Source organism: Daphnia pulex, chromosome 7 (assembly GCF_021134715.1).
Source record: "Daphnia pulex isolate KAP4 chromosome 7, ASM2113471v1".
NCBI lineage: Eukaryota > Metazoa > Arthropoda > Branchiopoda > Diplostraca > Daphniidae > Daphnia > Daphnia pulex.
In genome coordinates, this window is record NC_060023.1 from 9,717,273 (window position 1) to 9,744,337 (window position 27,065).

The 27,065-nt window shown below is 40.7% G+C and overlaps 6 protein-coding genes and 2 long non-coding RNA genes across 15 annotated transcripts; 2 read left to right on the forward strand and 6 right to left on the reverse strand.

Annotated features, from left to right (window-relative positions):
• Positions 1-142: 142 nt before the first annotated feature.
• On the reverse strand, positions 143-2,203 carry LOC124198143. Its single transcript, XR_006876492.1, has 5 exons — positions 1,703-2,203; positions 1,075-1,634; positions 885-1,015; positions 707-827; positions 143-646 (listed from the first exon to the last, which is right to left on the reverse strand). It is a non-coding gene; the product is annotated as an uncharacterized LOC124198143 (long non-coding RNA).
• Positions 2,204-4,789: 2,586 nt separating this feature from the next.
• LOC124198147 lies at positions 4,790-6,676 on the forward strand. Its single transcript, XR_006876496.1, has 6 exons — positions 4,790-4,845; positions 4,919-5,017; positions 5,096-5,215; positions 5,277-5,383; positions 5,448-5,667; positions 6,487-6,676. It is a non-coding gene; the product is annotated as an uncharacterized LOC124198147 (long non-coding RNA).
• Positions 6,677-7,484: 808 nt separating this feature from the next.
• LOC124198152 (extensin-2-like) lies at positions 7,485-9,312 on the reverse strand. The gene is made up of 3 exons (XM_046593847.1): positions 9,157-9,312; positions 8,661-9,012; positions 7,485-8,583 (listed from the first exon to the last, which is right to left on the reverse strand). The coding sequence occupies exons 1-3, from the start codon at positions 9,158-9,160 to the stop codon at positions 7,605-7,607; spliced, it is 1,335 nt and encodes a 444-aa protein (XP_046449803.1). The 5' UTR covers positions 9,161-9,312; the 3' UTR covers positions 7,485-7,604.
• Positions 9,313-9,452: 140 nt separating this feature from the next.
• LOC124198149 (tetratricopeptide repeat protein 30A-like) lies at positions 9,453-14,355 on the forward strand. 3 transcript variants are annotated; one of them, XM_046593841.1, is made up of 16 exons: positions 9,453-9,532; positions 9,641-9,752; positions 9,815-9,889; positions 9,969-10,063; positions 10,282-10,585; positions 10,660-10,725; positions 10,793-10,908; positions 10,969-11,200; positions 11,265-11,565; positions 11,638-11,969; positions 12,032-12,228; positions 12,291-12,501; positions 12,569-12,744; positions 12,808-12,903; positions 12,979-13,091; positions 13,149-14,355. In XM_046593841.1, exons 5-16 carry the CDS (start codon positions 10,532-10,534, stop codon positions 13,280-13,282), a joined length of 2,028 nt encoding a protein of 675 aa, XP_046449797.1. In that variant the 5' UTR covers positions 9,453-9,532; positions 9,641-9,752; positions 9,815-9,889; positions 9,969-10,063; positions 10,282-10,531; the 3' UTR covers positions 13,283-14,355. The 3 variants fall into 3 exon arrangements, with proteins under 3 accessions (XP_046449797.1, XP_046449798.1, XP_046449799.1); XM_046593842.1 differs by lacking the exon at positions 9,453-9,532 and having other exon boundaries at positions 9,541-9,752; XM_046593843.1 differs by lacking the exons at positions 9,453-9,532; positions 9,815-9,889; positions 9,969-10,063 and having other exon boundaries at positions 9,541-9,752.
• LOC124198151 (LIM domain-binding protein 2-like) lies at positions 13,285-18,145 on the reverse strand. Of its 4 annotated transcripts, none has more exons than XR_006876497.1 (12): positions 17,984-18,131; positions 17,523-17,596; positions 16,141-16,534; positions 15,475-16,067; positions 15,302-15,404; positions 14,962-15,238; positions 14,782-14,878; positions 14,586-14,709; positions 14,382-14,518; positions 14,133-14,316; positions 13,897-14,053; positions 13,285-13,819 (listed from the first exon to the last, which is right to left on the reverse strand). XR_006876497.1 is itself a non-coding variant. In XM_046593844.1 (12 exons), the coding sequence occupies exons 4-11, from the start codon at positions 15,838-15,840 to the stop codon at positions 13,925-13,927; spliced, it is 1,401 nt and encodes a 466-aa protein (XP_046449800.1). In that variant the 5' UTR covers positions 15,841-16,067; positions 16,141-16,534; positions 17,523-17,596; positions 17,984-18,145; the 3' UTR covers positions 13,285-13,819; positions 13,897-13,924. The 4 variants fall into 4 exon arrangements, 2 of the variants coding, with proteins under 2 accessions (XP_046449800.1, XP_046449801.1); XR_006876498.1 differs by having other exon boundaries at positions 17,657-18,131; XM_046593844.1 differs by having other exon boundaries at positions 13,897-14,037; positions 17,984-18,145.
• LOC124198418 (serine/threonine-protein phosphatase 1 regulatory subunit 10-like) lies at positions 16,109-16,786 on the reverse strand. The gene is made up of 2 exons (XM_046594249.1): positions 16,733-16,786; positions 16,109-16,525 (listed from the first exon to the last, which is right to left on the reverse strand). Exons 1-2 carry the CDS (start codon positions 16,784-16,786, stop codon positions 16,109-16,111), a joined length of 471 nt encoding a protein of 156 aa, XP_046450205.1.
• Positions 18,146-18,201: 56 nt separating the features above from the next.
• LOC124198148 (small G protein signaling modulator 3 homolog) lies at positions 18,202-22,243 on the reverse strand. Of its 3 annotated transcripts, XM_046593840.1 has the most exons (14): positions 22,002-22,243; positions 21,566-21,868; positions 21,251-21,468; positions 21,096-21,194; positions 20,715-21,041; positions 20,479-20,657; positions 20,293-20,404; positions 19,862-20,224; positions 19,697-19,794; positions 19,369-19,619; positions 19,094-19,301; positions 18,891-19,033; positions 18,664-18,824; positions 18,202-18,597 (listed from the first exon to the last, which is right to left on the reverse strand). In XM_046593840.1, the coding sequence occupies exons 2-14, from the start codon at positions 21,635-21,637 to the stop codon at positions 18,399-18,401; spliced, it is 2,430 nt and encodes an 809-aa protein (XP_046449796.1). In that variant the 5' UTR covers positions 21,638-21,868; positions 22,002-22,243; the 3' UTR covers positions 18,202-18,398. The 3 variants fall into 3 exon arrangements, with proteins under 3 accessions (XP_046449796.1, XP_046449795.1, XP_046449794.1); XM_046593839.1 differs by having other exon boundaries at positions 21,566-22,069; XM_046593838.1 differs by lacking the exon at positions 22,002-22,243 and having other exon boundaries at positions 21,251-21,471; positions 21,566-21,882.
• Positions 22,244-22,420: 177 nt separating this feature from the next.
• Positions 22,421-23,876, reverse strand: LOC124198153 (mitotic apparatus protein p62-like). Its single transcript, XM_046593848.1, has 3 exons — positions 23,578-23,876; positions 22,964-23,296; positions 22,421-22,904 (listed from the first exon to the last, which is right to left on the reverse strand). Exons 1-3 carry the CDS (start codon positions 23,600-23,602, stop codon positions 22,732-22,734), a joined length of 531 nt encoding a protein of 176 aa, XP_046449804.1. The 5' UTR covers positions 23,603-23,876; the 3' UTR covers positions 22,421-22,731.
• Between the last annotated feature and the right edge of the window lie 3,189 nt (positions 23,877-27,065).

A 27,065-nucleotide genomic window follows, 5' to 3' on the forward strand; every position in this document is an offset into this window, starting at 1 on the left:
TACACCAGTGTTCGGAACGTCACGGAGTTTTCAGTGACTTAGAAAAAGTTTGCACGTCATACGTCATTTGAAAACCTAACGTCAAAAGTCAAAAAAAAAAAGTCAACGTAACTGCCAAAAAAAATTACGTCACCGTCATGACTTAAGTCACAAAATAAGTCATGTATTTTTACGCTATTTGACAGGTGGTTTTTACAAGTTTAAAGCAATTTTTAGAAATATTAACATTTCCAACATTGAATCGGACAACTTATTTCTTCTTATTGTTAAAATTAATGCTGCTAAGCTAAAAAGACGCTCTACTGGAGCGCTAGTTGGAATGACAGTATTATATTTTACAAACAAAGATTTAATCTGTGGATAATTATCAAGCATTCCTATAGAGGTGTCGCGATCTTTTAAAAATCGGTCTACCTCGTCATCCGGTCTGCCTGAAGGTTGAATTTCATCAAACAGCAAAAACTCTTCGGCTAAGGATGTTTTGCTTTTTTCCAAAACTGGTGAACACGTAGAGTCCTGGATCAGCTGCCTGAGTTTTATTTTGGCTTCTTCTTGGCTCCTTCTGTCTTTTATCCAATGTGCCTTAAAGCACGGATGAGTAAGTGCTGCCATCAAATACCAAGGATCCTCAAAGAGTTTACCAAATCTAAAAAAAGAATGCACACAATACCAATAACAATAAAAAAAACATTTGAGATTATAGTACCTTTTATCCACTTTCTCTAAGACTCGGTCACGTATTGGCCCAAGATGTAAGTAGACTCGTTGATTCATTCATTCAATTCAGGATCGTCATCCACATCATCATGAGTCAATTGATTCTCAACCTAGTAATAAAATAATTGAACGGCTAGAATAAAAATGTAAGGTAAAAGTTGTTTTACGGAAAATTCAGTGAAGGCCTTAACAAAATTGGATCCATTGTCGGTCACTACATAGTTAACCTTCCCATGAAGACTGAAATCGTCCATAATGTTGTTGAGCAAAGCCGCAATTTTTTCGTATGTATGCGATCCTTTTATTAAAGAAAGTTAAGATGTAAAAAAAAGAAAAAATAAAATGTTTCCGTTTTACCTAGAAATCTTTTACAAGCAAGAGCAGCAGAACACCTTGTCATCTCGCCCGTTTCTCCTTTACTTTCAAGCCAATGTGCTGTTACGCCCAAGAAACTTCGTCTTTTCGATCCCCACGCATCAGCCGTTAAACAAACATCCACTGCATTGCTGAACCTCTTCCTCAAACTAGCTTTATAGTTTAAATATTGTTGCAAAATAGTTTTCTTCAACGTTTTAGTACACACCACATTCACTTTGGGATTAATTTCAGTGCAGACGTTTCGAAAAAGAATGTTCTCAACTGTACTCAAAGGTAGACAACTACCAACAACATATTGAAAAATACGCATGTCTACACGAAGTTGATGTTCTTGTTCTAAATGTTTAGCCTTTTCTATCTTTTCTTTTTTCCTAGAGATTGTGTTTAGATCAAGTGCTACATCAATTGTTTCTTGTGGCTGTCTGGCCTTTTTATTAGTCGGCAAGTAAGAGGAATCAGCTGACCGACGTCTCTTTCTGTCTTTTTTTTTTGTTTGCCATAGCCTCTTTATAAGCATCGAAAGCTACACCATGTTGAAGCTATACCGAAATAAGAAAATTATGGCGTTAACTTATTGAATAGAAAGATAAATTGAATAAAGAGTAACCTTAAGATGGCGAACCCAATTAGAGGGATTTCCAAAATGCACCTTTGACTCCCAGCCACACGTTTTGCACTTGCCGGCTACGAATTCAGTTCCCAATAAAGCTTTCTTCTCCTTTTGTTCAAGACGAGTAAGAGATGTGTCAATAGTAAAACACTTAATAACGGCTTGAGTGAAATTAAAAAAACTAAAGACACCAGATTCAGTCCACGAATCTTTCTCTATAGTAGTAGACGCCATTGTCATGACTTTTGATGACAACTGATATGTTTTACGAAAATTACAGACGAAAAAATCTTCCGATCCTCGGCATTGTTCGTCAACATTGCCAGATGACGTTTTTATTTTGACTTTTTTTAAGATTACAAATTTTTTTCACGTCAAACGTCATCGTAAAAGTCACGCATAAATTTTATTTCAGTCGCAGTCGACGTATACGTCAAAATTTGACTTAAGTCATGACTTAAGTCAAAATTTGACTTAAGTCAATTGGTGACGTTCCTAACACTGCGTTACACATTCTTTTCTGGATTTGTCAGTGGTCACCGTTTTTAGATTTCCGTGTTTTTGGTTACTGACTTTCAAGTAATGCGATCGACAGTGCCTTTTGATGTACCCGACACCTAATTATAGAAAGAAAACAAAAGACTATTTCTAAAAATACGTAAGTCATCGTGTATTTGTAGATAAAATCGAAATGTTTCATTTTTGACTAGTCAAATCAAATCCCTGTCACATAGCCTTCTTTTGCGTCCCGTCTTAAAAAAAAAGTTGTGTGGGTGTTTCTAAATGTACCCTAGCTGTCGGTGTATTTTTAAATTCAAATGAATAGAAATGTTTGGTGTAATTCCATTCTTAATTGTTATTCCCGGTATTGTGTATAGCAGAAAAGAATTTCCCGTAGGAATTCGAGTCGCCAAAAAAACATGAACGTCTTGAAAGTAAAATGTAGTTGATTTCAAGATGTGTTAAACATTCACATACATATTATCACTGTATGCTATATGGTTCGATTTTCGTTTATGTTCGATCCAATTTATGAATACCAGCCATGTGAAACTAGTTCCAGCTTATTAGTCTTCACATCAACTTCTTATGTTGAAATAATTAAAAATGAAAGTGATGACACAGATAAAGACCACATAGTAGAAGGAAGATCCACAGCATTTATATAAATCTCCCTTGAGGATGTATCATGTAGATGTAGGTACGGTAAGTTTTTTTTTTTCGTTGATTGTATGTTTTTTATGTAATTAATTTTGTTATCAAAATTGTTCTTATCTACAGTTCAATATTGGGATCTAGGATTACGTTTTTTTATGTTTCAACTAATTTATTTTAACAGGGTGTAAGAGTAAAAGAAAAATGAAGACAACGATGTGAAATCTAAATGTTTGCATGTAAACGTCGGTCTTCAAAATGCCACCAGATGGCGATTGACAAAGGAGCCGCCAGGAGGCGTACGATCGTGATCGACTGATCGTGATGAACAGACAAACTGACAAAGCTGCAGCTGCCATTTGAGATTGAAATTGTATCCGTACGTAACTTTGAACTTGACTGAACCTTAAGACATGGTCTACATGCATTACAACTAATTGGGCTGAAATGATTTTCATTTACTTCAAAGGACTAACGTGTTTTGTATAAAGTTACTAAACTTTCTGTGTGTTAAGATAAAATTTTTCTATAGTGATATATGTTTAATCCTTAATGCTTACTAACATATGTTGCCTTCTGTTTTGAGAACTGATTGAGCCATCATCAGCACATGATCACATCCAGCTAATAGTGATCGAAAGCAATTGATTCTTGATAGTTCCTACAATTTAAATTAAACCAGAGTAGTTCTTTCATGTAATTGGACTTCTGTAAGCTCTCCAGTTTGGATTATTAGATTTACGCTAATATTTAGTGTCCACTGCTTTAGTCAAGCTTGAAAACTGATTTAATTAATTGTTCATGACATAAAATCACTTACTGTTCTCAATTCATTAAAATTTTACAGAAGTTGTTGCACAACTTTTTCAACTGTATGAGTTCATGTTACACATGTGTATGTTTTTTATTTCTTCCAAAGGTTATATCAGCCAGGTTAAGTTGCAGCTGTTTGCTGTTCCTGTCCAGTGCGGAACATTTTGACTTGCCACCTTGCTGCTTGCTAACTGCACAAGTAGGGAATAGCTGCTATTTTTCTAGCACATTTTCAACAACTAGCTTGTTTTTTCTCAATTTTTTCATAGGTTTTCCCTCTTTTGGTTGATATTTTAGCTATGCCTCAATTTGCCTATGGTGTTGCAGTCCAATGTGCTGATGCTGTTTCCTGCCTGTCACCTGGTTTAAGGACTAATAAGGAGTATTTGAACAAAACGGAATTTACGTAGCTGCTCGCTGGTCATTTTCCATTTAAAAATAAAAGAAAAATTTACTTGTATAATGTCATAAAAATATATTCATTTTAGATTATTACTATTTTTTTTATTTCAATTAAAAGAACGTTCGGTACAAGTTTACAACGGCAAACCAAATTTACAAGTCAGCAAAATAGAACAACGTAACGTTAAGTTGGCGTAATGTAATTCAGTAGGTGATTGCAATTTCTTAAATGAACAGCGAGGACGTAACAATCACTTACCGAAACTGTAAATTGCTATGCTTTGCTGACTTCCAAGTGCAGTCAATCAAGATAGGGATTAAACACTGCCTTACCTGGCCATTTTTATTTATTTTATTTAATAATTTTTTTGGGTTGGCGTCGTACGGATCTCCCTGGTGGGGTTAGTGGTTATTACTTAAAATTCAAAACTCATTACTAGATGTCGCCACTGTCGCCCTTGTTGTTCTTACATCGTGAAACGAGGCGAAAAAGGCGAAAACAAATTGTAGCTAATTAATACTTATATTCCTGTGATTTCATATACCAAATTGAACTTCGTAACTTATGTAGGTTTATCTTGACCTAGTTTCCTTATTTTTATGCTGTACCAACTTATTTCTTCAAATCCTAGATGCATACTGTCAGTTATTCCAACAAGTTGACTAGTAGAGCTCAGTCAATTTCCATCCGAAAGATCCTCATGCTGTCAAAAGCCTAAAACTCATGGTTGAAGCCCACATGTAGTGGAATACAAATGTGCCGAGATAAGGTATTTCCCCATTACTGCTACCAGACCATTACAATTCAGATTTTCATGTAACATAGGTATTCTTGAACCATAGGATCTTTTCTGAATCTCGCAATTTTGGTGGCATACCATGCACGTTTGTTGCTATGGATGCTTTTACCTCTGTTTAGAAGGCAATACAGCTAAGAGATAGGTACAGTTTTATTTCTCATAAGCAAATTTATTTCTATTTGTAAATAACAGAGAATTTCCTTGTCCCATTCCCACTTAGAGTTTCAGAGACATAAAATGTGTGAAATGAATAACCTGCCATGTGTATGCACATGTACCGGATCTGCTTGATGAAAGTCAAATGCCTTACTACTATAAATTCATCACCCATATGATTAAAGTAAGCATCAATACCACCTATCACCAAGCTATGTTACAATACTTCACGACACTTTCTTTAGCATCAGGAAATTTATCTCAACATGTTGTATGTAATGCTGTTGGTTTCTGTGAATTCCATTTTTACGGTTTTTTCATCATGAACATTTCAGTGTGCTTCTTAGAAACGGTAAAGATTAATGTGCTTTTTTAATTTTTATATTTTCATTAATGTAACACATTTTTTTTTACAGAGCACGCAAGATCCCCACGGACATCCTTGAGCTAATGCTTGATTTTGTCCATGACAGAAGAGGGACTTCCATCATGCTCCATCCTTATCTTCAAGACGTACGCTCATCCTGCTTCAGTGCTTCTTATGCTGCAAAACAACTTTTCTTGCTTCACTGGCGAGTTGGATCACTTCAGTTGCTGTGACACACCTGCAGTCACTTACCACGGGATTATGGCCAGGTAAGGGACAATTGACTTATTTTCGTAGATTGTCTACTAGTAATCTATTTGCGTTAAACTCTCCGCTGTGTAATAATTCCAAAATCAGGCCCTTCTTAAGCGCATGTTACTTAGACGTTTCTTTTTTCTAACACTAGATGGCTTTTCGTGCAGCTGTCAAAACAGTCAGTTTCAGAAACTTTGCACATGTCTTTTAACATTTATCGGCAGTTATTTTTTTGAAATATTAAGTGATAACTGACGATAACTATGCCAGCAACGAAGCTCACTTGTTAAATTTTCGATATTTTGCTTTTTTTTCTACTTCCGGTTTGCTCATTTCAGTCTGTAGTTCAGTAAATATTCATTTGAGGAGAAAAAGAACCACATATTCGTGATCCTCGTAAAATTTGTGGTAAAGTTCATGTTATATTTTTTACGTTTTCGTACTTCCGGTTTCGAAAATTTTCCTGAACTAGTTCAGGAAAATTCTCGATTTTGGCCAAATTTTGGATTTCGTTTAAATCACATCTATTCGACCCCAAATTTCATGGAGATCACGAATATGTGGTTTAATTTGACGACAGCTCAATGGTTGAGGCGCTGTGGTTACTTCCGGTATACTTCCGGAATTTTTTTTTTTAGACTAGCAAGTGAGCTTTGTTATGTGTACAGTTCTCAATATTGTTAGGTAGATTTTAAGCAATTTAAAACGCGCCTTTGAAGTTTTGAGAAAAAAAAAACAGATCAATGAATCTATATGTATTATGTGACTATTATGTAACTTCTATTGGCATGTTATTAAATAAGAATTGTTTTGTCTTTATTCAACTAATGCAGAGGAGACGTTGAGAAGATGGATTTTCTCATCTTTAAAAATCGTCACCGGTCTCCGTCGGATGTTGCCCCTGCTCCTGGTGCGAACGAAACTCGGTGGAATCGCGACCGACACCGAGACTCGTCATCAACGTGGATCATCGCGGCCGACACTGAGACTCGTCATCAACGCTGATCATCGTATTGTTGGTATTATTTCGTTTGTGTTAGTGTTAGTTAACCCGTTGGCTGCCACGCCTTTGTTCTCCCCTAGCTCCTTAGCACGGGCCGCGCTGTTCGGTCTCGTGGTTTACATGCCGCGGGGTCGGACAGTCGCACCAGCCCCAGATTCGCCGAAAGGCCCCGTTAGGCAATGCACCATAGGGACTTCCCCCTTGTCGATGCGGTGATGGATTCTAGAGGTTGTGCATTCCATCTTCTCCTGTCACCGTGTCAGCCCGGACTTGTCAGCAATGGCAAGTCCCACTTGGTCATAGATCCTTCAGACGTGGCGCGTAGAGTAGTAGAGAGTACAACTACAACCTACGGGTTGTATGGCGTGGCAGCCAACGGGTTAACTTAAGTGTATGTATGTATGTATGTGATTGTAAAATGTGGTGGAATTGTGGGTGGAGGTGGGACAATAAAGCAATTCCTTTTCATGTGTTTGTTCATTGTGTCTTGGTAAATGTATAACAAAGTAATGTTTAGAAATTAATATATATTTCTTAAAACTTTGAAGTCTTACATTCATTCACAAATAATGACATTGTTATCATTTTTCTCCAGACTTCCTTTCAAGAACTTTGTCACAATCTCCCATGAACTCCTTTGTTATACTTTAAAAATTTAGAGTAGACTCGTAACTTACCCTGAAAACGAAATTCGTCCAAACACCAGAATGTCGTTGTGCAGAACGACCAGCAAGTCACTCCAACGTGTGAAATTGGCAAAATCCAACAAAACTAAGAACACGTTCAATTTCAAGAGGCTTAGGTGGTGAGAAAAGTCGTACAAGATGATTACCCGCATAAAAAATGTATTCTCTCATTATAGATCAACAATCAATTCCCAGTGACTAGTAACTATTAAGATATGACCGACAAATCTGAACAAAAACAAATAAAACTGGAATTTCGGCTCTAGTATTTAGGAGCCTCCCTGTAGTAAGCTGGAGAAGCGTAGGTTGTGGTGTAATATTCAGGAGCCTTAGTGGTGTAGTAACTCGGGGCAGAGTAGTACTTCGGAGCTTCGGTGTAGTAGGTCGGTGCAGCATAACTAGTGGTGTAATACTCAGGTGCCTTGGTAGTGTAGTACTTGGGTGCGTCAGTGTAGTAGCTGGGGGCAACGTAGGTTGTAGTGTAATACTCGGTTGCCTTGGTGGTGTAGTAAACAGGTGCCTCTGTTTGGTAGTAGCTTGGAGCAGAGTAATATTTGGGTTCCTCGGTGAAGTAAACTGGGGCAGCGTACGTGGTTGTGTAATATTCGGTCTTTTCGGTGTAGTAAACTGGAGCCTCGGTGTAGTATTTCGGCTCAACGTAGTACGAAGGAGCAGCCGCTGTGTAGTAAGTTGGGGCTGCGGAATACTTGGCCACCTCAGTTGTGGCTGTGTAGCTCGGGGCAGAGTAGTACTTGGGCGCTTCAGTGTAGTAACTAGGAGCAGCGTAGGTTGTAGTGTAGTAAACTGGAGTCTCGGTGTAATATTCAGCTGCTTTGGTGGTGTAGTAAGTTGGGGCCTCGGTGTAGTAGCTTGGAGCAGAGTAATACGTGGTAGCCTCGTTGTAGTATGCTGGGGCAGCGTAGGTAGCAGTGTAATACTCAGGTGCCTTAGTGGTGTAGTACTTGGGAGCCTCGGTGTAGTAAGCTGGGGCAGCATACGTAGTCGTGTAGTACTCGGGTGCCTTGGTGGTGTAGTACTTGGGAGCCTCGGTGTAGTAAGCTGGGGCAGCATACGTAGACGTGTAGTACTCGGGCGCTTTCGTGGTATAGCTCGGGGCAGAGTAATACTTGGGTTCTTCGGTGTAGTAACTTGAAGCAGCATAGGTTGTAGTTAGGTAATTAGGTGCTACGGTGTAGTACTCGGCCGCTTGAGTGTAATAAGTTGGAGTCTCGGTGTAGTATCTAGGAGCAGAGTATTATTTAGATAATCAGTATAGTAGTATATAGGATAATCAGTATAGTAGGCTGGGGTAGCATACTTAGTGGTGTAGTACTCCGGTGCCTTGGTGGTATGGTACTTGGGAGACTCGGTGTAGTAAGCTGGGGCAGCATACGTAGTCGTGTAGTACTCCGGTGCCTTGGTGGTGTAGTACTTTGGAGCCTCGGTGTAGTAAACTGGGGCAGCATACGTAGTCGTGTAGTACTTGGAGGGCTCGGTGTAGTAAGTAGTTGTGGCGTATCTTGATGTTGTATAGTAAGGTGGCGGCGTGGTGTAGTATTCCTTCGTCGTTGTTGTTTGGTAACCGCCGTACCCAGGAGACATCGGTACACCAATGGTCGACCCAGCCATCAACGATATAACGACCAACAGCAGCACGACGCAGTAGTTAACTAGACAAACATAGTGGCATAAACATAACATGAATACATATCAATGGCCAACATAAATTACTAATAACTAATATAAATGGCATATTGACAACTAGAAGCAGAGTAGAACTGATTCACGTCTTGATTTAATAAGTAAACATTTACCCATGATTGCAAGTTGGTTACACGATGAAGAATAAAGTTGGTGACAAGTAGTGCACTACAGTTGCTGTTGCCGGGTCGGAGATGCTCACTCGACTGATTCCTTTCTCCTTTTCTCTCTCCTTTTATACGACTTTTTCTCACCCTGACCTCTCAACTCAAACCTTGCGGCAATTCTACCTACTTGATAATGATATAACACGTGTCATTCTCACCCAACCTCTATTCACCACTGCAGGCATTTTTACTTAATTTTCTCCGTGACCTTCAATCTAATTCACAGCAAATGATGTACACTTACGTGGTTGTCGATTGCAACACTAGATGGCGAAGGATATTGTTGTCGTTCACATGGCGAAATATGTTCAGAAAGTTTTACGTAAGTTTTTTTTGTTTTAATGGACAAAATTCTACTCTAAAATTATATGTTATATAAGTAATTATGTAAATTACTGCACATCCATTCTTATTGGTCTGTGCCTTCAAGTTACTGAGATTTCTGAAGCAGTGATCAAGCAGCATGAAATTCTATGGATGTCATTCCCTGCAGTTTCTGCACCAGTATGAAGTTCATAACAAACTGCCAACAGCAGATAGAGGTAATGGTGTACTGCCGTTTTAGTTCTTGCCTTAAGATAATTGAAAGCACTTGTTTCCACAGCTATTTTAAGCAAAGAAATCAACAACTTCAAAGGGTTTCAAGTTTTACTTCTATAATGGCAATGTTAGCATATCTGTAAGTCACTAAGTTGTGTTATCAAAGAATTTAGAGAACTCCCAATAACAATTTTAATAATTTTTTAATTCCTGTATAGATTTTGCCTTTCAGACCAAATGAGAGGCATCTGGTTGTCTGTCCAAGTAAAAATGCAATTAAGACCCCATCAATGAGTTTCATCTTTTATTATTGGTATCATATTTTACTAGTTAACCTTTTGGCTACCCCTTTGTTTCCCTCATGTTAGCTAATTAGAACAGGCTCGCTCTGTTTTGATGTCATGGTCTATGTGCCATGGAGTTCATAAGTAGCTCTAGCCCAGGATTCGCCCGATGGCACTGTTTGGCAATGCACCTTTGACCATGCTGTGATATTTGTATCATATCTTCATGTTATTATTTCTTTCACAGTGAAGGCAAGCTATTAGCTTCGCGCCCGATTGAGCGAGTGCAGAGAAATGGTGTTCGAGAGTTCGCCGTTCATCATTTCACTCATCCCATCATCGGGACAGTTTGTCGCCTAGGCTCTCCTCCCAGAAAGGCCCGGAGGGAACCTGGTGACGCAAGTCAGTGGCGTTACCATGGAAACCGGATTCAAACAAATGCGTGAAAAATCAACAGTTTTATTTGGATAGTAAGTAACGTTTCTACATTACTGAGCATGTCTTTCAATAGCATTAAAGATGGTGAATTTACGAAAACTATTTACACAATGGTAAGTTTGAATGACCGTACTCAGTTCCTTCTCATCAAATTGATTTCTTATTGCATATGTTATGTCCTACACAGATTAAAGACGAGCGCTATCACGACGCTATTACGACACTCGTCACAATTGTGGATGCCAACCCAACGGTACTGAAAAAATGCAGTCTCTCGTGTAAACCTTTTCTAACGTTGATTTATTTAACCCATTTCCTAGTCGAAAGCTGGATTGTCATTATTGGGTTACTGCTGCTTTCACATACAGGACTTCTCTAATGCTGCAAGTTGCTACGAACAACTTTACAGTCTTTACAGCGAGCAAGAAGAGTACAAGTAAGTGAAGCCATTTTATGTTTATGATCTCTACTCAGTTTGACTTTAACTTTACGACAGACTTTACTGGGCACAATCGCTTTACGAAGCCGGGCATTATGGCAGCTCGTTAAAAGTTTGCAATCAAATCGCGGATCCGAAATTAAAGGGGAAGGTTTTGAAACTGGAAGCAGCTATTCGATTTGCGGAAGAAGATTTAGCAGCAGCTCTGAATAAAGTCAGCGCTTGTTTTGCATTGAGTTCGCCCAACGATGTCGATACATTAGTCAACATGGGTTGCATTCGATTCAAAGTAAATTACTTGTACTTTGTCTATATTAAAGCGCATTGTTTAAATCTAGCTCTATCATTTCTAGGAAGAAGACTATTCAAGAGCACTGAACAAATTCCAAGGCGCTGTGCACGTCTCGGGATTCGAGCCGCAATTGCTCTACAACGTCGCAATCTGCCATTATAAAATGAAAGAATATGCACCCGCCATCAAGTCGATTGCAGATATTATCGAACGAGGGATCCGGGATCACCCTGAATTGAGTGTAGGCATGGCAACGGAAGGATTGGAAGTAAGATCAGTGGGAAACACGCTAGCTCTACACAAAAGTGCTCTTGTGGAAGCATTCAATCTCAAAGCCGCTACCGAATACCAACTGAAGAATTGTAAGGCATCATTTATTCGGTTGTCTAGTCGTATTATTCTATCCACTTGTTCCATCTTGCGATTATGTGTAGTCGAAGGAGCAAAGGAAGCTCTGACGGATATGCCTCCTCGATTGGAATCGGAGCTGGATCCGGTGACGTTACACAACATGGCGTTGCTGACGGCGGATGCCAATCCAAGTGAAAGTTTTGACAAACTTCAATTCCTTCTCCTACAACAAGTAGCCCAACAGCAGCAGCAACTTGAAAACCCTGAGGCGAGATTGACGAGTGCCGGACCGTTAGTCTGTCCGCCTGAAACTTTCGCCAATCTACTTCTTCTGTATTGTAAATACGAATATTTCGACTTGGCTGCCGATCTGATGGCGGAACATGCGGATTTAACCTATAAGCATCTCAGTCCCGTAAGCAATTGTTTTTTCTCTTGTAATTTACTGTGGTTTTACCTTTCTATTTTTGTATGAAGTATGTGTTCGATTTCCTCGAGGCGCTCATCATTCAGCAAACATCGCCGGAAGAAGCTTTTGCCAAGTTTGACGCCCTTTGCGTTCGTTACGGAGAGACAGTTCGGCGGACGGGGACCAACTTGAAAGAAGCTCGGAGACAACAGCATTCTCATGCTATCAGTGCTGCTGGGCTTGCACATGAGCAAGCATTGGAAATGTAATAATCTTGATCTATCTTTATTCATAATTCTGATTTGTATTAATGAAATTTTGTTGTAGTTACCTGCCCGTTTTAATGAATCAAGCAAAGATTTACTGGGATCGAGAAAACTACGTTCAAGTAGAGAAACTTTTCCGCCAGTCTGCTGAACTCTGTGGAGATGCTGATGTGTGGCGTTTGAACGTCGCCCACACTTTGTTTATGCAAGAGAACAAGTTTCGAGAGGCTACCAGTTTCTATGAACCACTCGTGAAACAGAACTACGACAACGTACGGTTAGCATGATTTTGAAATTTAGTTTTTCTTTTATTTACCGTAAGTCTTGTGTTGTGTGAAGATTTTGGACGTCAGTGCGGTGGTGCTTGCAAATCTGTGCGTTTGCTACTTGGTTACGTCCCAAAATGAGGAAGCTGAAGAACTCTTGAGAAAACTGGAGAAAGAAGAGGAGCAGAAAAGTCTTGAGAATCCACAATCCAAATTCTTTCATCTTTCGATCGTTAACCTTGTTATTGGGTAATTAAAGTAGTTACACGTTCAGTTAGTTGCGTTACAAGCTAATCTAGTCTCTTTCAACAGGACACTGTATTGCTCTAAAGGTAATTACGAATTCGGCATTTCCCGCGTAATTAAAAGCCTCGAGCCTTATCATCAGAAGCTGGGAACGGATACTTGGTGGGTGATTAAAACGTTGCCCCATTAACAATCCTAATTGAATAATGAGATCTTTGTTTATGGGGAATTTAACAGGTTTTACGCTAAACGATGCCTCATGTCACTGCTGGAGAATATGGCGAAGCAAGTTGTAGTGATAAAAGACTCGATTGTTGATGACATCCTGCAGTTTCTCGATAGCTGTCAATGTACGCAATAATTAGTTTTACTTGTTTTTTACTTTATTAATTTATATTTCTTACTAGTTTACGGAAGAGAGGTGCAAACGATCCTGGAAAATCCAACAGCTGTCAACTCCCATGTTAGTAGTGCTCGATTCACTGTAACCTACGAAGCGAGAATAATTAAATGTCTCCTGCTGCAAATCATCCGAAACTGAGGTAACAATGGGTAAAGTTGTATTGTCACTTTATCTTCCGGTTCACTGAATTAAAAAAAAAGTGGGAGGGGAACAGAATTGGAAACGAAAAGGAGATGGGTGAGAAGGGATGAGGGAGGGGTGATAGATTCAAAAGATGTCACCACAATACACAGTACATACGACAGACCCATTTGCACGCTCTATGACATTTCATTGACACTGATTATAATAATAATAAAAGGATCCCCATTGGAACGGGGTGCACGGGGCGAGGAAGAGACAAAAGGGCAAGGAGAACATCAAGTATTTTATGGGATGGACACAGGAGGCCATTTTTCTTAACACCAAATCATTTGCACATTTGTATACAGAAATGATTCCACAGATTTGGCTGCCAATCAGATGGTGGTGAATTTGTTTCGTTTTCTCATATGAAAACCACAGAAAGAAAAACAGAGGATCAGTCCCTCATTTTTGGCAATCGCATGAAGACTAAAAAATGATGGATAATAATTCGGCTTCATTTTCTACGAGGGACTGATTTGAGAGATTCGCCTAAAATGAGGGGATGTAGCAATCGAATATTAGATAATATTCAGACTGAAAAGGTTAGGGTTTTATTTTGTAATTACCTGAATGTAGTTTTTAAAAGATTTCTTCTCACTGGCTTACTGCTGGGCTTTTCTTCCCTGCGTCTCCCCCACCACCTTTATTTCCGCCGCCCTGCTTTGGAACCACGCCCCACGGACTGGGATCGTTCGGTCCCTGAGGTCCTGCAGCCAAGTTCAGCTGATTAGAAGAAAATGTCACTTTGCAATCAATGAAAACCAAAAAAAAAAAATTCTTAATTTCAAAGAGCAATATTTACCAGGCGGCCCACTGTTGAATTGGGACGGAGGAGCGGAAGGAGGACCCCCTCCACCACCACCAGAAGGATCGTCTAGTGAGACGGCTGGGTCATACTGGGTGTTCTCTAATCGAGTTATTAATCTCTCGTCTTCATCGCCGAATTCACCACCCATTAACGACGGCTCTCCAACTACCATGACATCCTGAATTCATATAGAAATACAATTTAATGACTTGATTTCGATTTCAAGTGTTATTAGTTATTTACCTGAGATGCTAGAGAGAAATTTGGGCCAGGTGATCGTTTCTTGTTGGGGGCTGCTGGCTGAGCTTGATTTATTCCTGCACCTCCACCAGTCTGCGATCCTTTTCTCTTACGTCGTTTGTTTGGCGGCCTTTGAGTTTCTGTTAGAAATGTTTAAACATTATAAAAATCGATGAAGACTGTAGATATTTGTCGAAATTCTCTTACCGGGTGGAGCAACCATCCTTTGCCACTTTTGGAAAAGAGTAGTTTTGAGACAATCGCGTGGACTCAGCGCATAGGCCTTGTGTCTTGACATAAGCTCCTGCATCGGTTCCAGAATGACGCACAACTACAAGTGATAATACGATACTTTAACGTTCTGCTCATCTTGTGGCACGTCATAACAACTAAGCAAACTTACTCTTAAATAGTTGAGTGTGGCGGGTGTGATGCCTTGTCTGGTGACATTTTTGCTCATTTGATCTAAAAGTGAAGGATCTTGGCTGCCCAGGACCGATCTATTTGAAGTTTAAAAAATGAATACATAATTAAGGTTAAATCAAGTTAAAAACGACTTCATCAATAAAGTTTTTACTCGTACCTGGGAACGAGCTCTCGGTGTGTCCGGACAGCAAAATGCCACGACTTGATTCGCATCAAATCGTCAAAGGTAAATTCTAATATCAAACGTCCCTCCGTACAGACTTTAGTGTACATGGGCTTTCCGTGCTGAGTAACCATGGTGCATTGATCGCAGTCTAAAGTTATAGTTGTCTGATGGAAGGATTCTTTCGCGTGTCGCAGCTGATAGTTCAATTCGGTGACACCTCCCTCAAAGATGGTACGGAAATAGCGTGGAATCAACGTCCGGCCGATAGCTGAACAAATAATTGAGATTAATCAAGGAATCTGAAGTAGTCGGGGCTTTAACTAGAATTTACTGTATCGTTTAGGCCCGTCTTCTAGACAAAATGTTAATGTAAGCGTGGCATCGTCCTCGAAGAATTCGGTGGCAAAGGCATCCCACCAAAGGTTATCACTTTCCTGTAGCAAAAAGTCAAACAGATTATGAATAATGTTGGCTCACAAACAAGAATGATTCGAGTGGATTTACCATTGCAACTACTTCAGTCCTCTGTTGCAACCGTTTGTTAAGTTCGTAAATTCTGTAGTCTGGCTGGTTGAAATAAGGACCGGGATGCCTTCTGTTGAAGAACGGTGGACCTCCAGGATGTTGGTCTATTCTCTCTCCGGGTCCTCCCATTGGGCCAGGTGGGCCACCCATTGGACCTCCGATAGGTCCTCCTGGTCCTCCCATTCCACCCATGGGGCCAGGGCCACCCATCGGTCCCATTCCAGGGTTGGGTCCTCCTGGTCCTGATCCAGGTCCGCCCATTGGAGGCCCCACACCTCCCATGTTAGGCGGATGACCCCCCATTCCTCCTGGCCCACCCATAGGGCTTGCCATCACACTTGGCATCCCTGGGCCGTGTCCTGGGTGCCCACCGAAACCCGGATGGCCACCTGGCCCGCCGTTAGGTCCGGGCCCGAACTGTGGATGTGAGCCACCTGGAAATCCCGGGTGTCCCTGAGGAGGATGAGGTCCCGAATTTCCGCCTGGACCAGGGCCGACGCTTCCGGGACTGGGGTAGGGCGAGCTAAACGGAGGTGGAGCGCCTGAAGGTCCGTTAAAATGTGGACCCGGTCCTATAACACAATAACAATGAATGGATTGTTAAAAAATCTATTCATTGATTCAAAATGTGATGAACTTCATTACCTCCAGGTCCTCCCTGTGGATTATAACCGGGTCCTGGCGATGGAAAATGATTGGAATTGCCACCTCCTTGGCCAGGAGTGGAGGGCCCAGGTGGTACGGGGGATGAGTTGTAGCTAGGCGGTCCGTGGACGAAGTGACTACCTTGTCCAGGAAGTGGCGTGTGACCGCCTCCGCCCCCTCCGTGAGTAGGTGTGGCGAATCCCGGATTCGGGCCGGGGCCCGGTCCAGGTGACGGACCAGGGTAAAGCGGCGTGCCCGGACCGGGACCCGCGTTATTCAGCCCCTGTCCTCCTGGACCACCGTGCGGGTTCAGCGAGTCCGGGGTAGGGAGGGAGGCTGTAAGTGGCTCCAGGGTGGTTGATGGCTCTCCACACTGGGTCTGCTCCTATCCAGTCTAAAAACAAAAAAAATATTAATAAAAAATCAGAGAAAATATGAATTCAAATAAGGTTGAGGTTGACTGGCGATTGGTTGGCAGGGAAACCCTAATATTCCTATTTACTATGGCAACCCGCCTCTTGCCTCGCCCACATTTTCATAACAAGCCTAATAATTCATGTCATGAATACTAAAAACGACAACAAGCATTTACGAGGTCAATCAAATTTCTGATGAACAATTTTAGTTGCAGGACTAAACAATTCATTCTCTTTTTTTTCCTCGATTTCTTTTAATCTTCTACAGTTTCTATCTATTCGCTGGCAATCCCTCCTCTTCCTTCCTCCCCCTCTCTCCACCCTCCCTACTCCTCCTTCCCCCTCTCTCTCTATATATGTTGCTGTGTATGTGTGTGCAGTATTGATCGTAAGAAGAGCAAGGTGTACGACAGAGGGGAGAGAGAAAAAGAAAGGGAAGGAAAAATTGTAATAAAAAGAGAATAAAAGAAATCCATTGGCGTAATACTAGGCACAGCATCGCCCCTCTTCTTTTCGGCTCGTCCCCTCGCATCCGTTGGAAATAGAATACTACTCGATTCGATATTATTCCGCCTTTAAACCGAAATGTTTGGCTTTTTGTCTGAGATAAAATATTCCGTAAACACAAAATTTTAGACTCGAAATTCGGCATTCGTACATTTTCGAAGATGACTTGTTCAGCACAAAACTCAAAAGAAGGTGTAAAGTAGACCCCCTGAAAAATAAAAACGGGCCGGATGAAGAGAGAGAGGTGTACATAAAAAGGTACGCACACAGGTAGAAAACTTTGGAGGGATCTTAATGAGACGAAGAGTCGAGGAGTTTGGACATAGAGAAAAGAGGGGAGAGCGAGCTGAAGAAATACAAAAAAGATCTGAAATTCACCCCGAGGCACTGCTGATATCTACTCGATACTACTAGTCGCCGTAAAACAAAAATACCTCACTCGAAAAGAATATTTCTTACCTATACACAGAGTAGATGATGACGGCGTTTTTTCCACAATATCTTCAACTATGTTTGAGGTTTCTTCTTGGCTTCTGTAAAAACGAGAGATAAACGAAATGCTAAAGCAAAATGTGTTTGATTCGACTGGTTACAGTTTTGTCGTTTCGGTCGGCCACAAGGTTTTCCCACTCACAGAACACTGGACGAGAATGGACACTGGAGGAACTAGCACATGATTCGAATCAAATTTGAAAATATGCACCGCGTAGTTGAAATGCAGATGAAAAAGAAATCAACTTTGGTCCAGTCGGTACGAAAACGACGAGTAGAGAAACATAAAGTTGTCGAGTCGCACACACTCGATATACAACACACCAGTAGACAGAAATCTCTTGGGCCGCCGTACGTGCATAAGGTGTTGTCAACAAACCAAACAAACGAATGCCGGTTGAAACCTGACGCTAATGAACGTTACTCACCATAGCCAGGAATGAGGATGAAGTATTTGTTCGATTACACACGAAATTTCACTTTAGTCGGCTTCGTTGAACATGAAATTTAACACAAGACACAATCTCACACCGCCGAAGAAGAGAGAATCATAGGCAGGGAAACAGGACGCCATGAAATGCGTCGATCGGCCGCCAGGGGGGACTTAAGTATCGATGATGACTAACGGATCGATTATTGAGTTTGCTGATATGAAGTTGTCATGTTTATTTTTTGAACACTCAAAAAATATGTATTATGGTTTTTTTAAAAGGCAGAAAATGCAGACTAGGACTGAAGTGTGAATCAGATTGCCGAACAATAAGTTATATATAAATAGTAGTATGCGGACGTGTGTTGGAGAGAAAAACAACTATAAATTTTAAAGCGCGAGACTGCGTCTCTTCACAAATCCCAGCTGAAAAGGTGATGTTTCACTAGCATGTCGCGTACTCCTTCCTTCAAAGGTTGTCTGTTGACGCTCTTTTTGTTGACCGGTAGCTCCCACTCAAGGTTGAGGTTAAAAGGAAACTGAGTCAGGACTCTTAGATCACATTTGACCTGCACCCAACCAGGACTGGCCAGAAAGCTGCCTGGATAATACCTGTTTCAGAATAAACATGTTAAGAAATTGCAATAAAAAGGGTGTAAAACTAAATTATTGTCACACCATTTTTGGATGGTACTGATGCTTGAACCAAGGACTTCAAGCCAGAGATGGAGAACCTGTTCATTGAGACCCATACAAATAAGACTTCGCAGTTTTACATCCATTTGAGCATGAACAACATCGTGCGAGATGTTAACAGCTTGGACACATCGGTATAAAAGCTTTAAAACAAATACAAATATTGTTAAATTAATTTTCAATAAACACAGTATGACTTATTAACAAACCTCTTCTGGGGTGAGAACCTTTCCATCCTCATCCAGCCGGAATGTTTTACATAGAATAAGTCTAGAGTAAACTGAAGCAAAATCTTTCTCCACTTCTTTGCTAGCAGCTTCCTCAATAAACAACCAAGGATGACAGGTTGTACCTATTTGGTATAATTAGAGTCAAATATTGAATTAATTCAATTTCTAAAGAAGGAACACACCTAAAATGGAAGCTTTTTTCATTCCATGTTCTAAAACTTGTTTGATTGTGGGTGCAAGAGTGCCCCGGACTAAATGGGCAATATTTTCATTGATAGAATCGTCCCCGGCACTGCTGTACTGTTTAGAGCGTTCGTCAAGTAGTTGCACAAATTTAGCGGGAAACCAACCACGAAGACCATTCAACTCTCCGATCCAGCAGTCTTCATCCTTTTGAAATAATAATAAAAACAAATAAGACACACCATTTTTTTTAAATAGATCTGATTCGGCATACCTTTTGGCTGATAACTGTTATAACATCATTTTTGCGAAAGCCAAGTTCATCGTCATCGTGCCGTTCAAAATCCAATAATGCTTTTGCACGCCTTTTTTTACTACGCATCACTCCGGCGTAAATCTCGTGATCTTGGCCATGACTCTCCATAGAATAATCCGGTGTTAGAGGTAGATGCGCTAGCCTTGCATCTGCAAGTTGGAAATGACGTCCTATCTGAAGAACTGCTTCACGTAAATCCACAAGGACCTCTGTTAAAATTCCAAAAGTGTGATGAAGAATTAAATTCTTATTCAATTTTGCAACGGGGGGAATTGATCTTTCATACCAGTTTGACGAATGTTTTTAGATCGCATGTCATCTTGATCGTCTTCATCACCAAATAGTAACATTTGAAGTAGTGGGCGTGAAGTCTTAACTTTTCTCCTAAAACATTGAACGGAAAAAATCGTTAATACGCCGGATTGTCAAATTGAATTGGCAAAATAATTACCGGCTCAAATGCTGCTTAGGAAGATTGGCTGCCGATTCAGGATTACCTACTAATGTACCACGATCTGACATCAGATAGGCCAGATGACGGCGACGGTAACTGTCTAAAGTGACATCGCTGAAAGATCCAGCTAGAGAATAGGCCACGTCTAATAGCTCATCAACTTCGTGGATCGTTCGAGGCAAATCGGACAACGCATTGAAAATGTCTGCTGAATTTTGCAGTTCCCTTAGCTGCGGCTCGTGGCTTCGTATCATAGCTAAGGCGATTCGAAAGATAGCCACTGAACCCTCACAGAAAAACAAATCCCAAACGCGCAGTAACACACGGATGTGTAACACCGAAGTAAACAGAGTAACGAACCTATAGGAAGAATTCAGTAATGTACAAGTGATTTATAGTCACGTTTGAGAGGGAAAAGTTGAATTTACCATGGCAAGGCGATAAGAGAGAGTTCGATATCATGATCTCGTAAAAGAGTATCAACTGAAGGCAAAAAATTAACAAGTAACTGCCGTAATACTCGTTGATCTGCTTGGACACCTAAATTAATAAAAGTTCCCGCTATTTCATTTCAATTTTATTTTACAATAATAAACAAAATCAAACGAACATACCTATTAAAGATGGAGTATAGTATGAAGCTGGGAGCAAATCTTCTACAATGGCGCAGAGTAACCAAAAGGCATCCTCTTCTTCGAGAAGTAGTAGGAAAACGGCAGCGATTACACCAACTCCTTGGCAGTAACCCAAGTCGGGATACAACCATCCGATGCCTCGTAACACTCGACGTAATCTAAATAGAAAATGATCAGGTTTCAGACCCCTCGTGAATCAAAATATTCTAATGTACCTTGCGATTCCCGTTCCTTGACTGAGAGAAAAGCAGACATTGCTCGGCAATGTTCGTAAAAGGTCTTTTTCAATCTGCCTTGAAACCATTAAGTGATCATTGGAGGAAGCTCGGACTATTTCTTTGTAAGAGACATCCGAATTCATTTTCTTCTCCAGCGCACCAGATAACCTCATCCAAATCTGAGGTCGAAGAGAATGGGGGATACCAGCACGGATCATGTTAGAGAGCTTTTCTGTGCGTAGTAAGCGAGGCTGAACTTTGTCCCATGTCAAATCTCCAACTTCAGTGTTGTGTGTAAATTCCAGATATGCAATCCACATCAACCTACAATGAAACATTGAAGACTAAATGTTTTCAGAGTCGAAATGTTTCAATCACCTTTGCTGTGGATCTTCAATGAATGGTGTGCTCAATAATTTGTTAGATACTGGTTCAGGCCCATCTTCTTCCTCCACTCGAAATCCGAATTCATCAAATCTGAAATTTAAGGCTTTTAGTATTTTTCAATAGAATGAGCTTCTTTATGTACGTACCTAAACTCTGGTTGTTCATTTGGGTCATCAGTATCATTAGTACTGTTTAATTTAACTAAGATCTCTTGTGGAACCATGGAAGGAATAAGTGCGGAAAAAGGTCCACCTGGGTTAATTAATCCTGGTGGAATCTGCCCATCTCCAGATATGGTTATTCCTTCAGACACGTCAATGTGGAATTCCCCATCATCATCCTCAGCACAAGCAACCTGAGAGTTCTGCTTGAAAGGAAGAAACAGATATCACAATAAGAAAATTAATGTTTAGTTTAAAATAATACATACACAAGATATTTAACTCAAAACAATAACTAACCGATGCAATATCTTTTCCAGAAATATATCCTTCTGTAGAGTGATTTCCAAATAAACTCAGAGCCAGGTCCATCTTGTATTTCTGAAATAATTCACTGTATGATGGTCGATAAATCACTTGGATCCACTATCGCTCTTTGGTCTTTAGCTGGTTTTTTCAACAATGAAATGGGACAGGGAATTTGATGATGACAATAGAATTGCTTGTGCGCGACTGTAATTTGTTGACGTCATAGTCATACATACAGACACAGTGACAGTTCTCGGTGAGCCAAGTGGTGGCGGCTCGAACCACAGCTCTATACTGTGCAAGCCGCGAAACAATACGTCGTTAATATTTACAATGTCTCATGTCTAAAACTTTAAACTAACTAACGAATAAAAAATACATTTGTATCCGATTCTAGTTTGTTTTACAATTAATCGTAACTCCATACCTGCCATAGACTACTACCTTACCATCATATACTAGTATCGTCTTTTAAAATGTTGGATGAATGAACAGACTGTTCGATTGCACGGCACGGCACTTGTACAAATACAAACGTCCAGAGTACGGCGTGAAAATGCGATTTCAGCGAACTGCAGCTGTAGGCTTTTCGGTGTCTACTTACCTTTTGTTTCGTATTGGCTTGGTCACGTCTTGCGTACTACACGATTCATTTACCTTAGTAGAAACACGACAGGCTGTTCGTCAGTTCATTCACGTTTCTCAAAGCTCAAGCTCTCAAGTATCCTTTCTAATGCAAGTATGTGAAAGTCTTTCACATCACTTACGTACACATTGATTAAATACTACTTTGACAAATAATGTCGGAAATATACTCTGATATACAAAACCGTAAAATCGATTTCATTTAATGAAGACAAAGAACCATTTGTATTTTGTCTCATTCATCGGGTTCGAGCGGCAGGTTAGGCTCGGAGTAACTCAATCGACCTCACAAACCACGAGAAAAAGCTCGACATCATTTTTTAAAACAAAAGAGAAAAGAAAACAAAAAAAGTGTCCTGGAAATTTGGATCTAAAGCTATGTCGTTTTACTCGAAAGTAAGCTGCTGGTCGCTCCATTCTTTCGTAAGATGGCGTTTCGTTTTCTCATTGAGCAATTTCAGCAAACCTCACTTTGAAGCATAATCATTTGCTTGATTAGACCGCATTTCCCGCTATTTTTTGCCTCCTCGTTTTGCTGGACTTCCTTTAGGAGGAGGTTCTTCCTTCTTGATTTTCTTAGTAGGTGGTTTGACGTCTTCCACTTCTTCATCGTCTTCATCATCCATCTCTTCACCCATACCATCTTCATCATCTGAACTGTCATCTTCACCCATGTAGCGATAGGCTGTAATAATAAAAATAAATTAGTCTTGAAACATGACACTTGTGAATTGTAGCACATACCGACACCATGAGCACCAACAAGGTGAACTGGCCCCGATCCTTTGATTAGCCTCAACTTGACTGGGGCATCATGAAAAACCAGGTCTAAGGATCGCTGATGATCCTTGCCTTGCACCAAGACACTGATGAGGGTCTTGATGTTTGACTGTGCGTAACCAACTGCCTCAGCTTCAATGACAGCCATCTCTCCTTCCGCTGCCTCATGGCTGAGGATAGCCTGCTTGATCATGAGGCTGTGGCGGGGAATGGGCATACCGTCTTCCTTTTCCTCCTTTGGGAAGTTTTTCTCTGGATTCCATTCAATTTCCTTGGTCTTGGCATCGAGCTGGACACCTACACAGTGTAAAAAAGCACAAGGTTCAAATACATGAAATAAAAGATTTTACTGCCAGAACAAGAGATCAATCGCCAAGTTCTTTTTACGATGAATCGACACACCACGTTCGCGCTGATATTAAGAATCAGCGACGGGCGGCCATCTTTCAGTTGCAAAAGGGAACACGCGACCGGCATCTCTCATCACACACACACAAGGCAAGGTGCCATTAACTTGTCACGCACGAACTGCGTTTGAAAAGTTTATGGTTACACAACAAAAACGAGTTAAATTTTACCCCAAAAGTATTCTTCTTCAACCATATTGAATATATGTGGTAGATAACGTGTTCGTGAACGAAGAAATGACTGGGAGGAAAATCAATCCACGTGCAGATGGCTACCCCGGCTTGTGCTCGGCGGCGGTTTTTGTTCCGTTGAAAACCGAAAATGAAATTTTTCTTGGACGTTGCCAGTTCTATAAATGCCAAAATACATCAAATTCTTTCTTCTTTTTAAATAATGGCAATGGACTTAAATTATTGCAATAAAATTAAATTCTACTCGTTTTCATTATCTCATTCATATTTAAAATATGTAACTAATTTATCTAGAAATAAAAAGTTTAGATAGATAAAATGTTTCGCCGGTGCCGCCAACTGGTGTGTTAATCGAGAATTTTAAATTTCTTTTCGCTTTTTTTCCTAATCTTTTTTTTTCTGTCTTTGCTTTCGTTTCTTAGTCGTTGGGTACGTAGCTTCTTGCATGTTTTACAACGCTGATTCCAAAAATACTTGGAATATTCACAGAAACTTGTACTCGACGAGATCAGACGATCCGAGCGAGACAAGATATCATTGACAGTCTACGTCACTCGGTCGGAGGTTAGAAAGCTCCGTTCAAAGAAAAGGTCGATCGTTCGTTTAAAACCCTTCGACTGAGGACGAACTGCATATTTTATCATTGGAAAATGGGTGTTTTTTCTTTGAAAAAGAGTTATCCCGCAATCAATAATTTACAATCAAATGGTCTCCTTGAGACTTGACATTTACCCTAATATCATTTCAATTAGTACACCAAATAAATACGAATAAAATTAGAAATTGTGTTGACGGATAAAAAACTGACTCCCGAAATATTTAAAAGAAATAACACACCAAAATATTTAAAAAAAAAGACCAAAGTACTGTTTGATGGAGGATCTTGTTGATAGTGTACGATGACAGTCGAGAAAGCCTGTTGCCCCGACAAGTTTCTCGGAAAGTAGAGACGGATTTCTTGAAAATGGAAAGGCCAACGATTACCAGTCCTAGTATAGGGAGCTCAGCTCGGGCATCTAGAAACATGTGGTGTGTAAGAGGATCCCGTTGTACTCTAACATACCGAACGCACCCGAATATATATCAGATCCGACCAACAAAATAAATCTCAGATGAAAATGGACACAATGGGATGACACAATTCGAGATAGATATAAGACGAAACATCATTTCATTGACAACATTGCCCATAGGCTGTAATAATGTAGAAGTTGTTTCTTTCGTTTTCCTGTAATGCAACAATACGCCGGTTGTTCCGCCAATCCCATTAACGGGGGGGCTTTTTCATTTATGTAATATCAAAAGGGATGAAACAAAACGGGACGGCCGGCACGTTTTTCCACCTTTTGAGACGGAAGATTGAAGTAGGTAGAGACGCGCGGAGGTGATGAAGGACATACGTCATTTGTTCCAGCCAGCGATGAGAGTGCGACGACAAATGATTGACCTAATACGACGACGACGCCCTAAATGTACACTGACTGTGATTATTCCGCTGGCGGGGGGGTTAGACGAGTAGGTACTCTGGCAGGATTTCGGCTAAATCCTTGAAGGATCCCATTAGTCGCAAGTCGCTTATTAAACCGGCCGCTAAAATGTACAGAATGAACCTGTCAGACAAACACTATACGATGAACGGCCCAAAAAACTCTGCCGTCATTCTATTCCGTACATTTTGCGCGGATTTATCATATCCTGTGTGGGTTTGTCCAAACAATTCGATCCTGACATAAAATTGACAGGCTGGCGCCTCCATCATTTACCCTATAACTTCTTTTTCTTCTAATGCCAACGTCTAATTTTAAAAAAGTCGGGAGATTTCATTTCCTTTTGTTGGACGTCGATTGAACTGAACTACTATGTGATTTCCATCCACTTGATGTAACCCTCCACAATTTCATCGTTTTCACGTGCAAGTACTGGAGCTATATAGACTGTGCATATCGTGCGGGAGTGAGCGTGACGAAGTGAAAGCAATTGAGACTATACACATCAAGCCCTTAACATTTAGCCAAAGCGGAGACGAGAGAGAGGCCGACAAAAGGCAACGAGGTGGAAAGCCGCAACCCCTGCCGATTTTGACGGAGCACGTTCCTGTGTAGTACATACGTATACTATAGACGAGCTGGTGGCCGTTCGTCTATTCAATAGCCAATCAAATCATCAGTTCCACTCGACAAATCACATCCCGTCAATCGGAGGTCCGCTATTATATTTAAAAGCTGCGAAAAAAGAAAATCCGATTTTCAAATAAAATGGCGGGAATTTCGAAATTTTTGAGCGCAAAACTAAAAGTTCCGTGTATATACACAATGACCATAACTTGCTATTATTACGCAGCTGCTTCCTTATTATTACACTAATGAATTGAATCGCCCTGACGTCGTTTGCCGGCGGCTATACGAGAGAGAGAGAGAGAGAAAATAAAAATGGGCACCTACCCTTGAATACACGATGGGATAGAATAAGAGGGGCGCCGTGATGACGTCCGCCAAGACGTCAGTCGGTCAACAATTTCTGCGGGAATGATAACACACAAGAAAAAGACCTTAAAGGCGCATATAGATGAAGTAGGTATAGAGCCCTTAGTATATATACCTAAGACCCCACAACCAGTATGTTATTTCAAGTGAATTTTTCACATAGTTGCTGGGGGGGTATGGAGTCATTCTCTCCTTTTAACTTCTTCTTCTTCTTGGAGGCACGCAACTCCCGAAATGTCACGACGACGTTCTATTCACCTATCTACTCTCATTTCTCGAGTACATCACGGAGACACGTTGGCCGGATAGAAGCCCCGCAGCATCTCAGCAAAAGGCCCTAGATGTTTATAGCCTCTGCTGCTACTGCCGCATTGTCGGTTATGTCAAAAGAATCAAGCGGAGGACGCCCGAGGACTCACCGGTCGTCTTCATACGTTTATCCAATCGACTAATATAGTATAGACGCGTATAGATATTCCGATGAATAAATATTGTACAAACCCAAGACGGGCTAAAAGGTCTGGCAAAGCTCAAAAATGTTTAAAAAAAGAATAAAAAGTTCCTCCAGGTCGATGGTGTTCAACCGCGCCTTTTGTCACGTACGGGACCTGCTGGGATGGGGTCTCAGAGTTTTCCAGCTCCAAGAGGCCCGCAGCAATCTGCATCCTGCTGCTCCCAATCAGATTAAGTGAGTGGTCGCCGTCGAGTGCGGGCCGGTGGTCGGTGGAATATAGGCAGCGAAGATGAGGTACGAAGGCGAGCAGGCGAAAATCGATGGCTCTCTTCCCCCCCGTCTAATAATAATATGCGCGACTATGTAGGCTATACTCTCTCTCTTTTCTATCGATGATATCATCTATGCAGTTTCCTCTTCGGCGTATTATGTATTTAGGTACATACTAGATGAAATTAAACAAGGATCTATAGATGCTGTCGTGTACAGATCGATGTCTGATGGAGAGAGTTATATACGTAGTATACGTT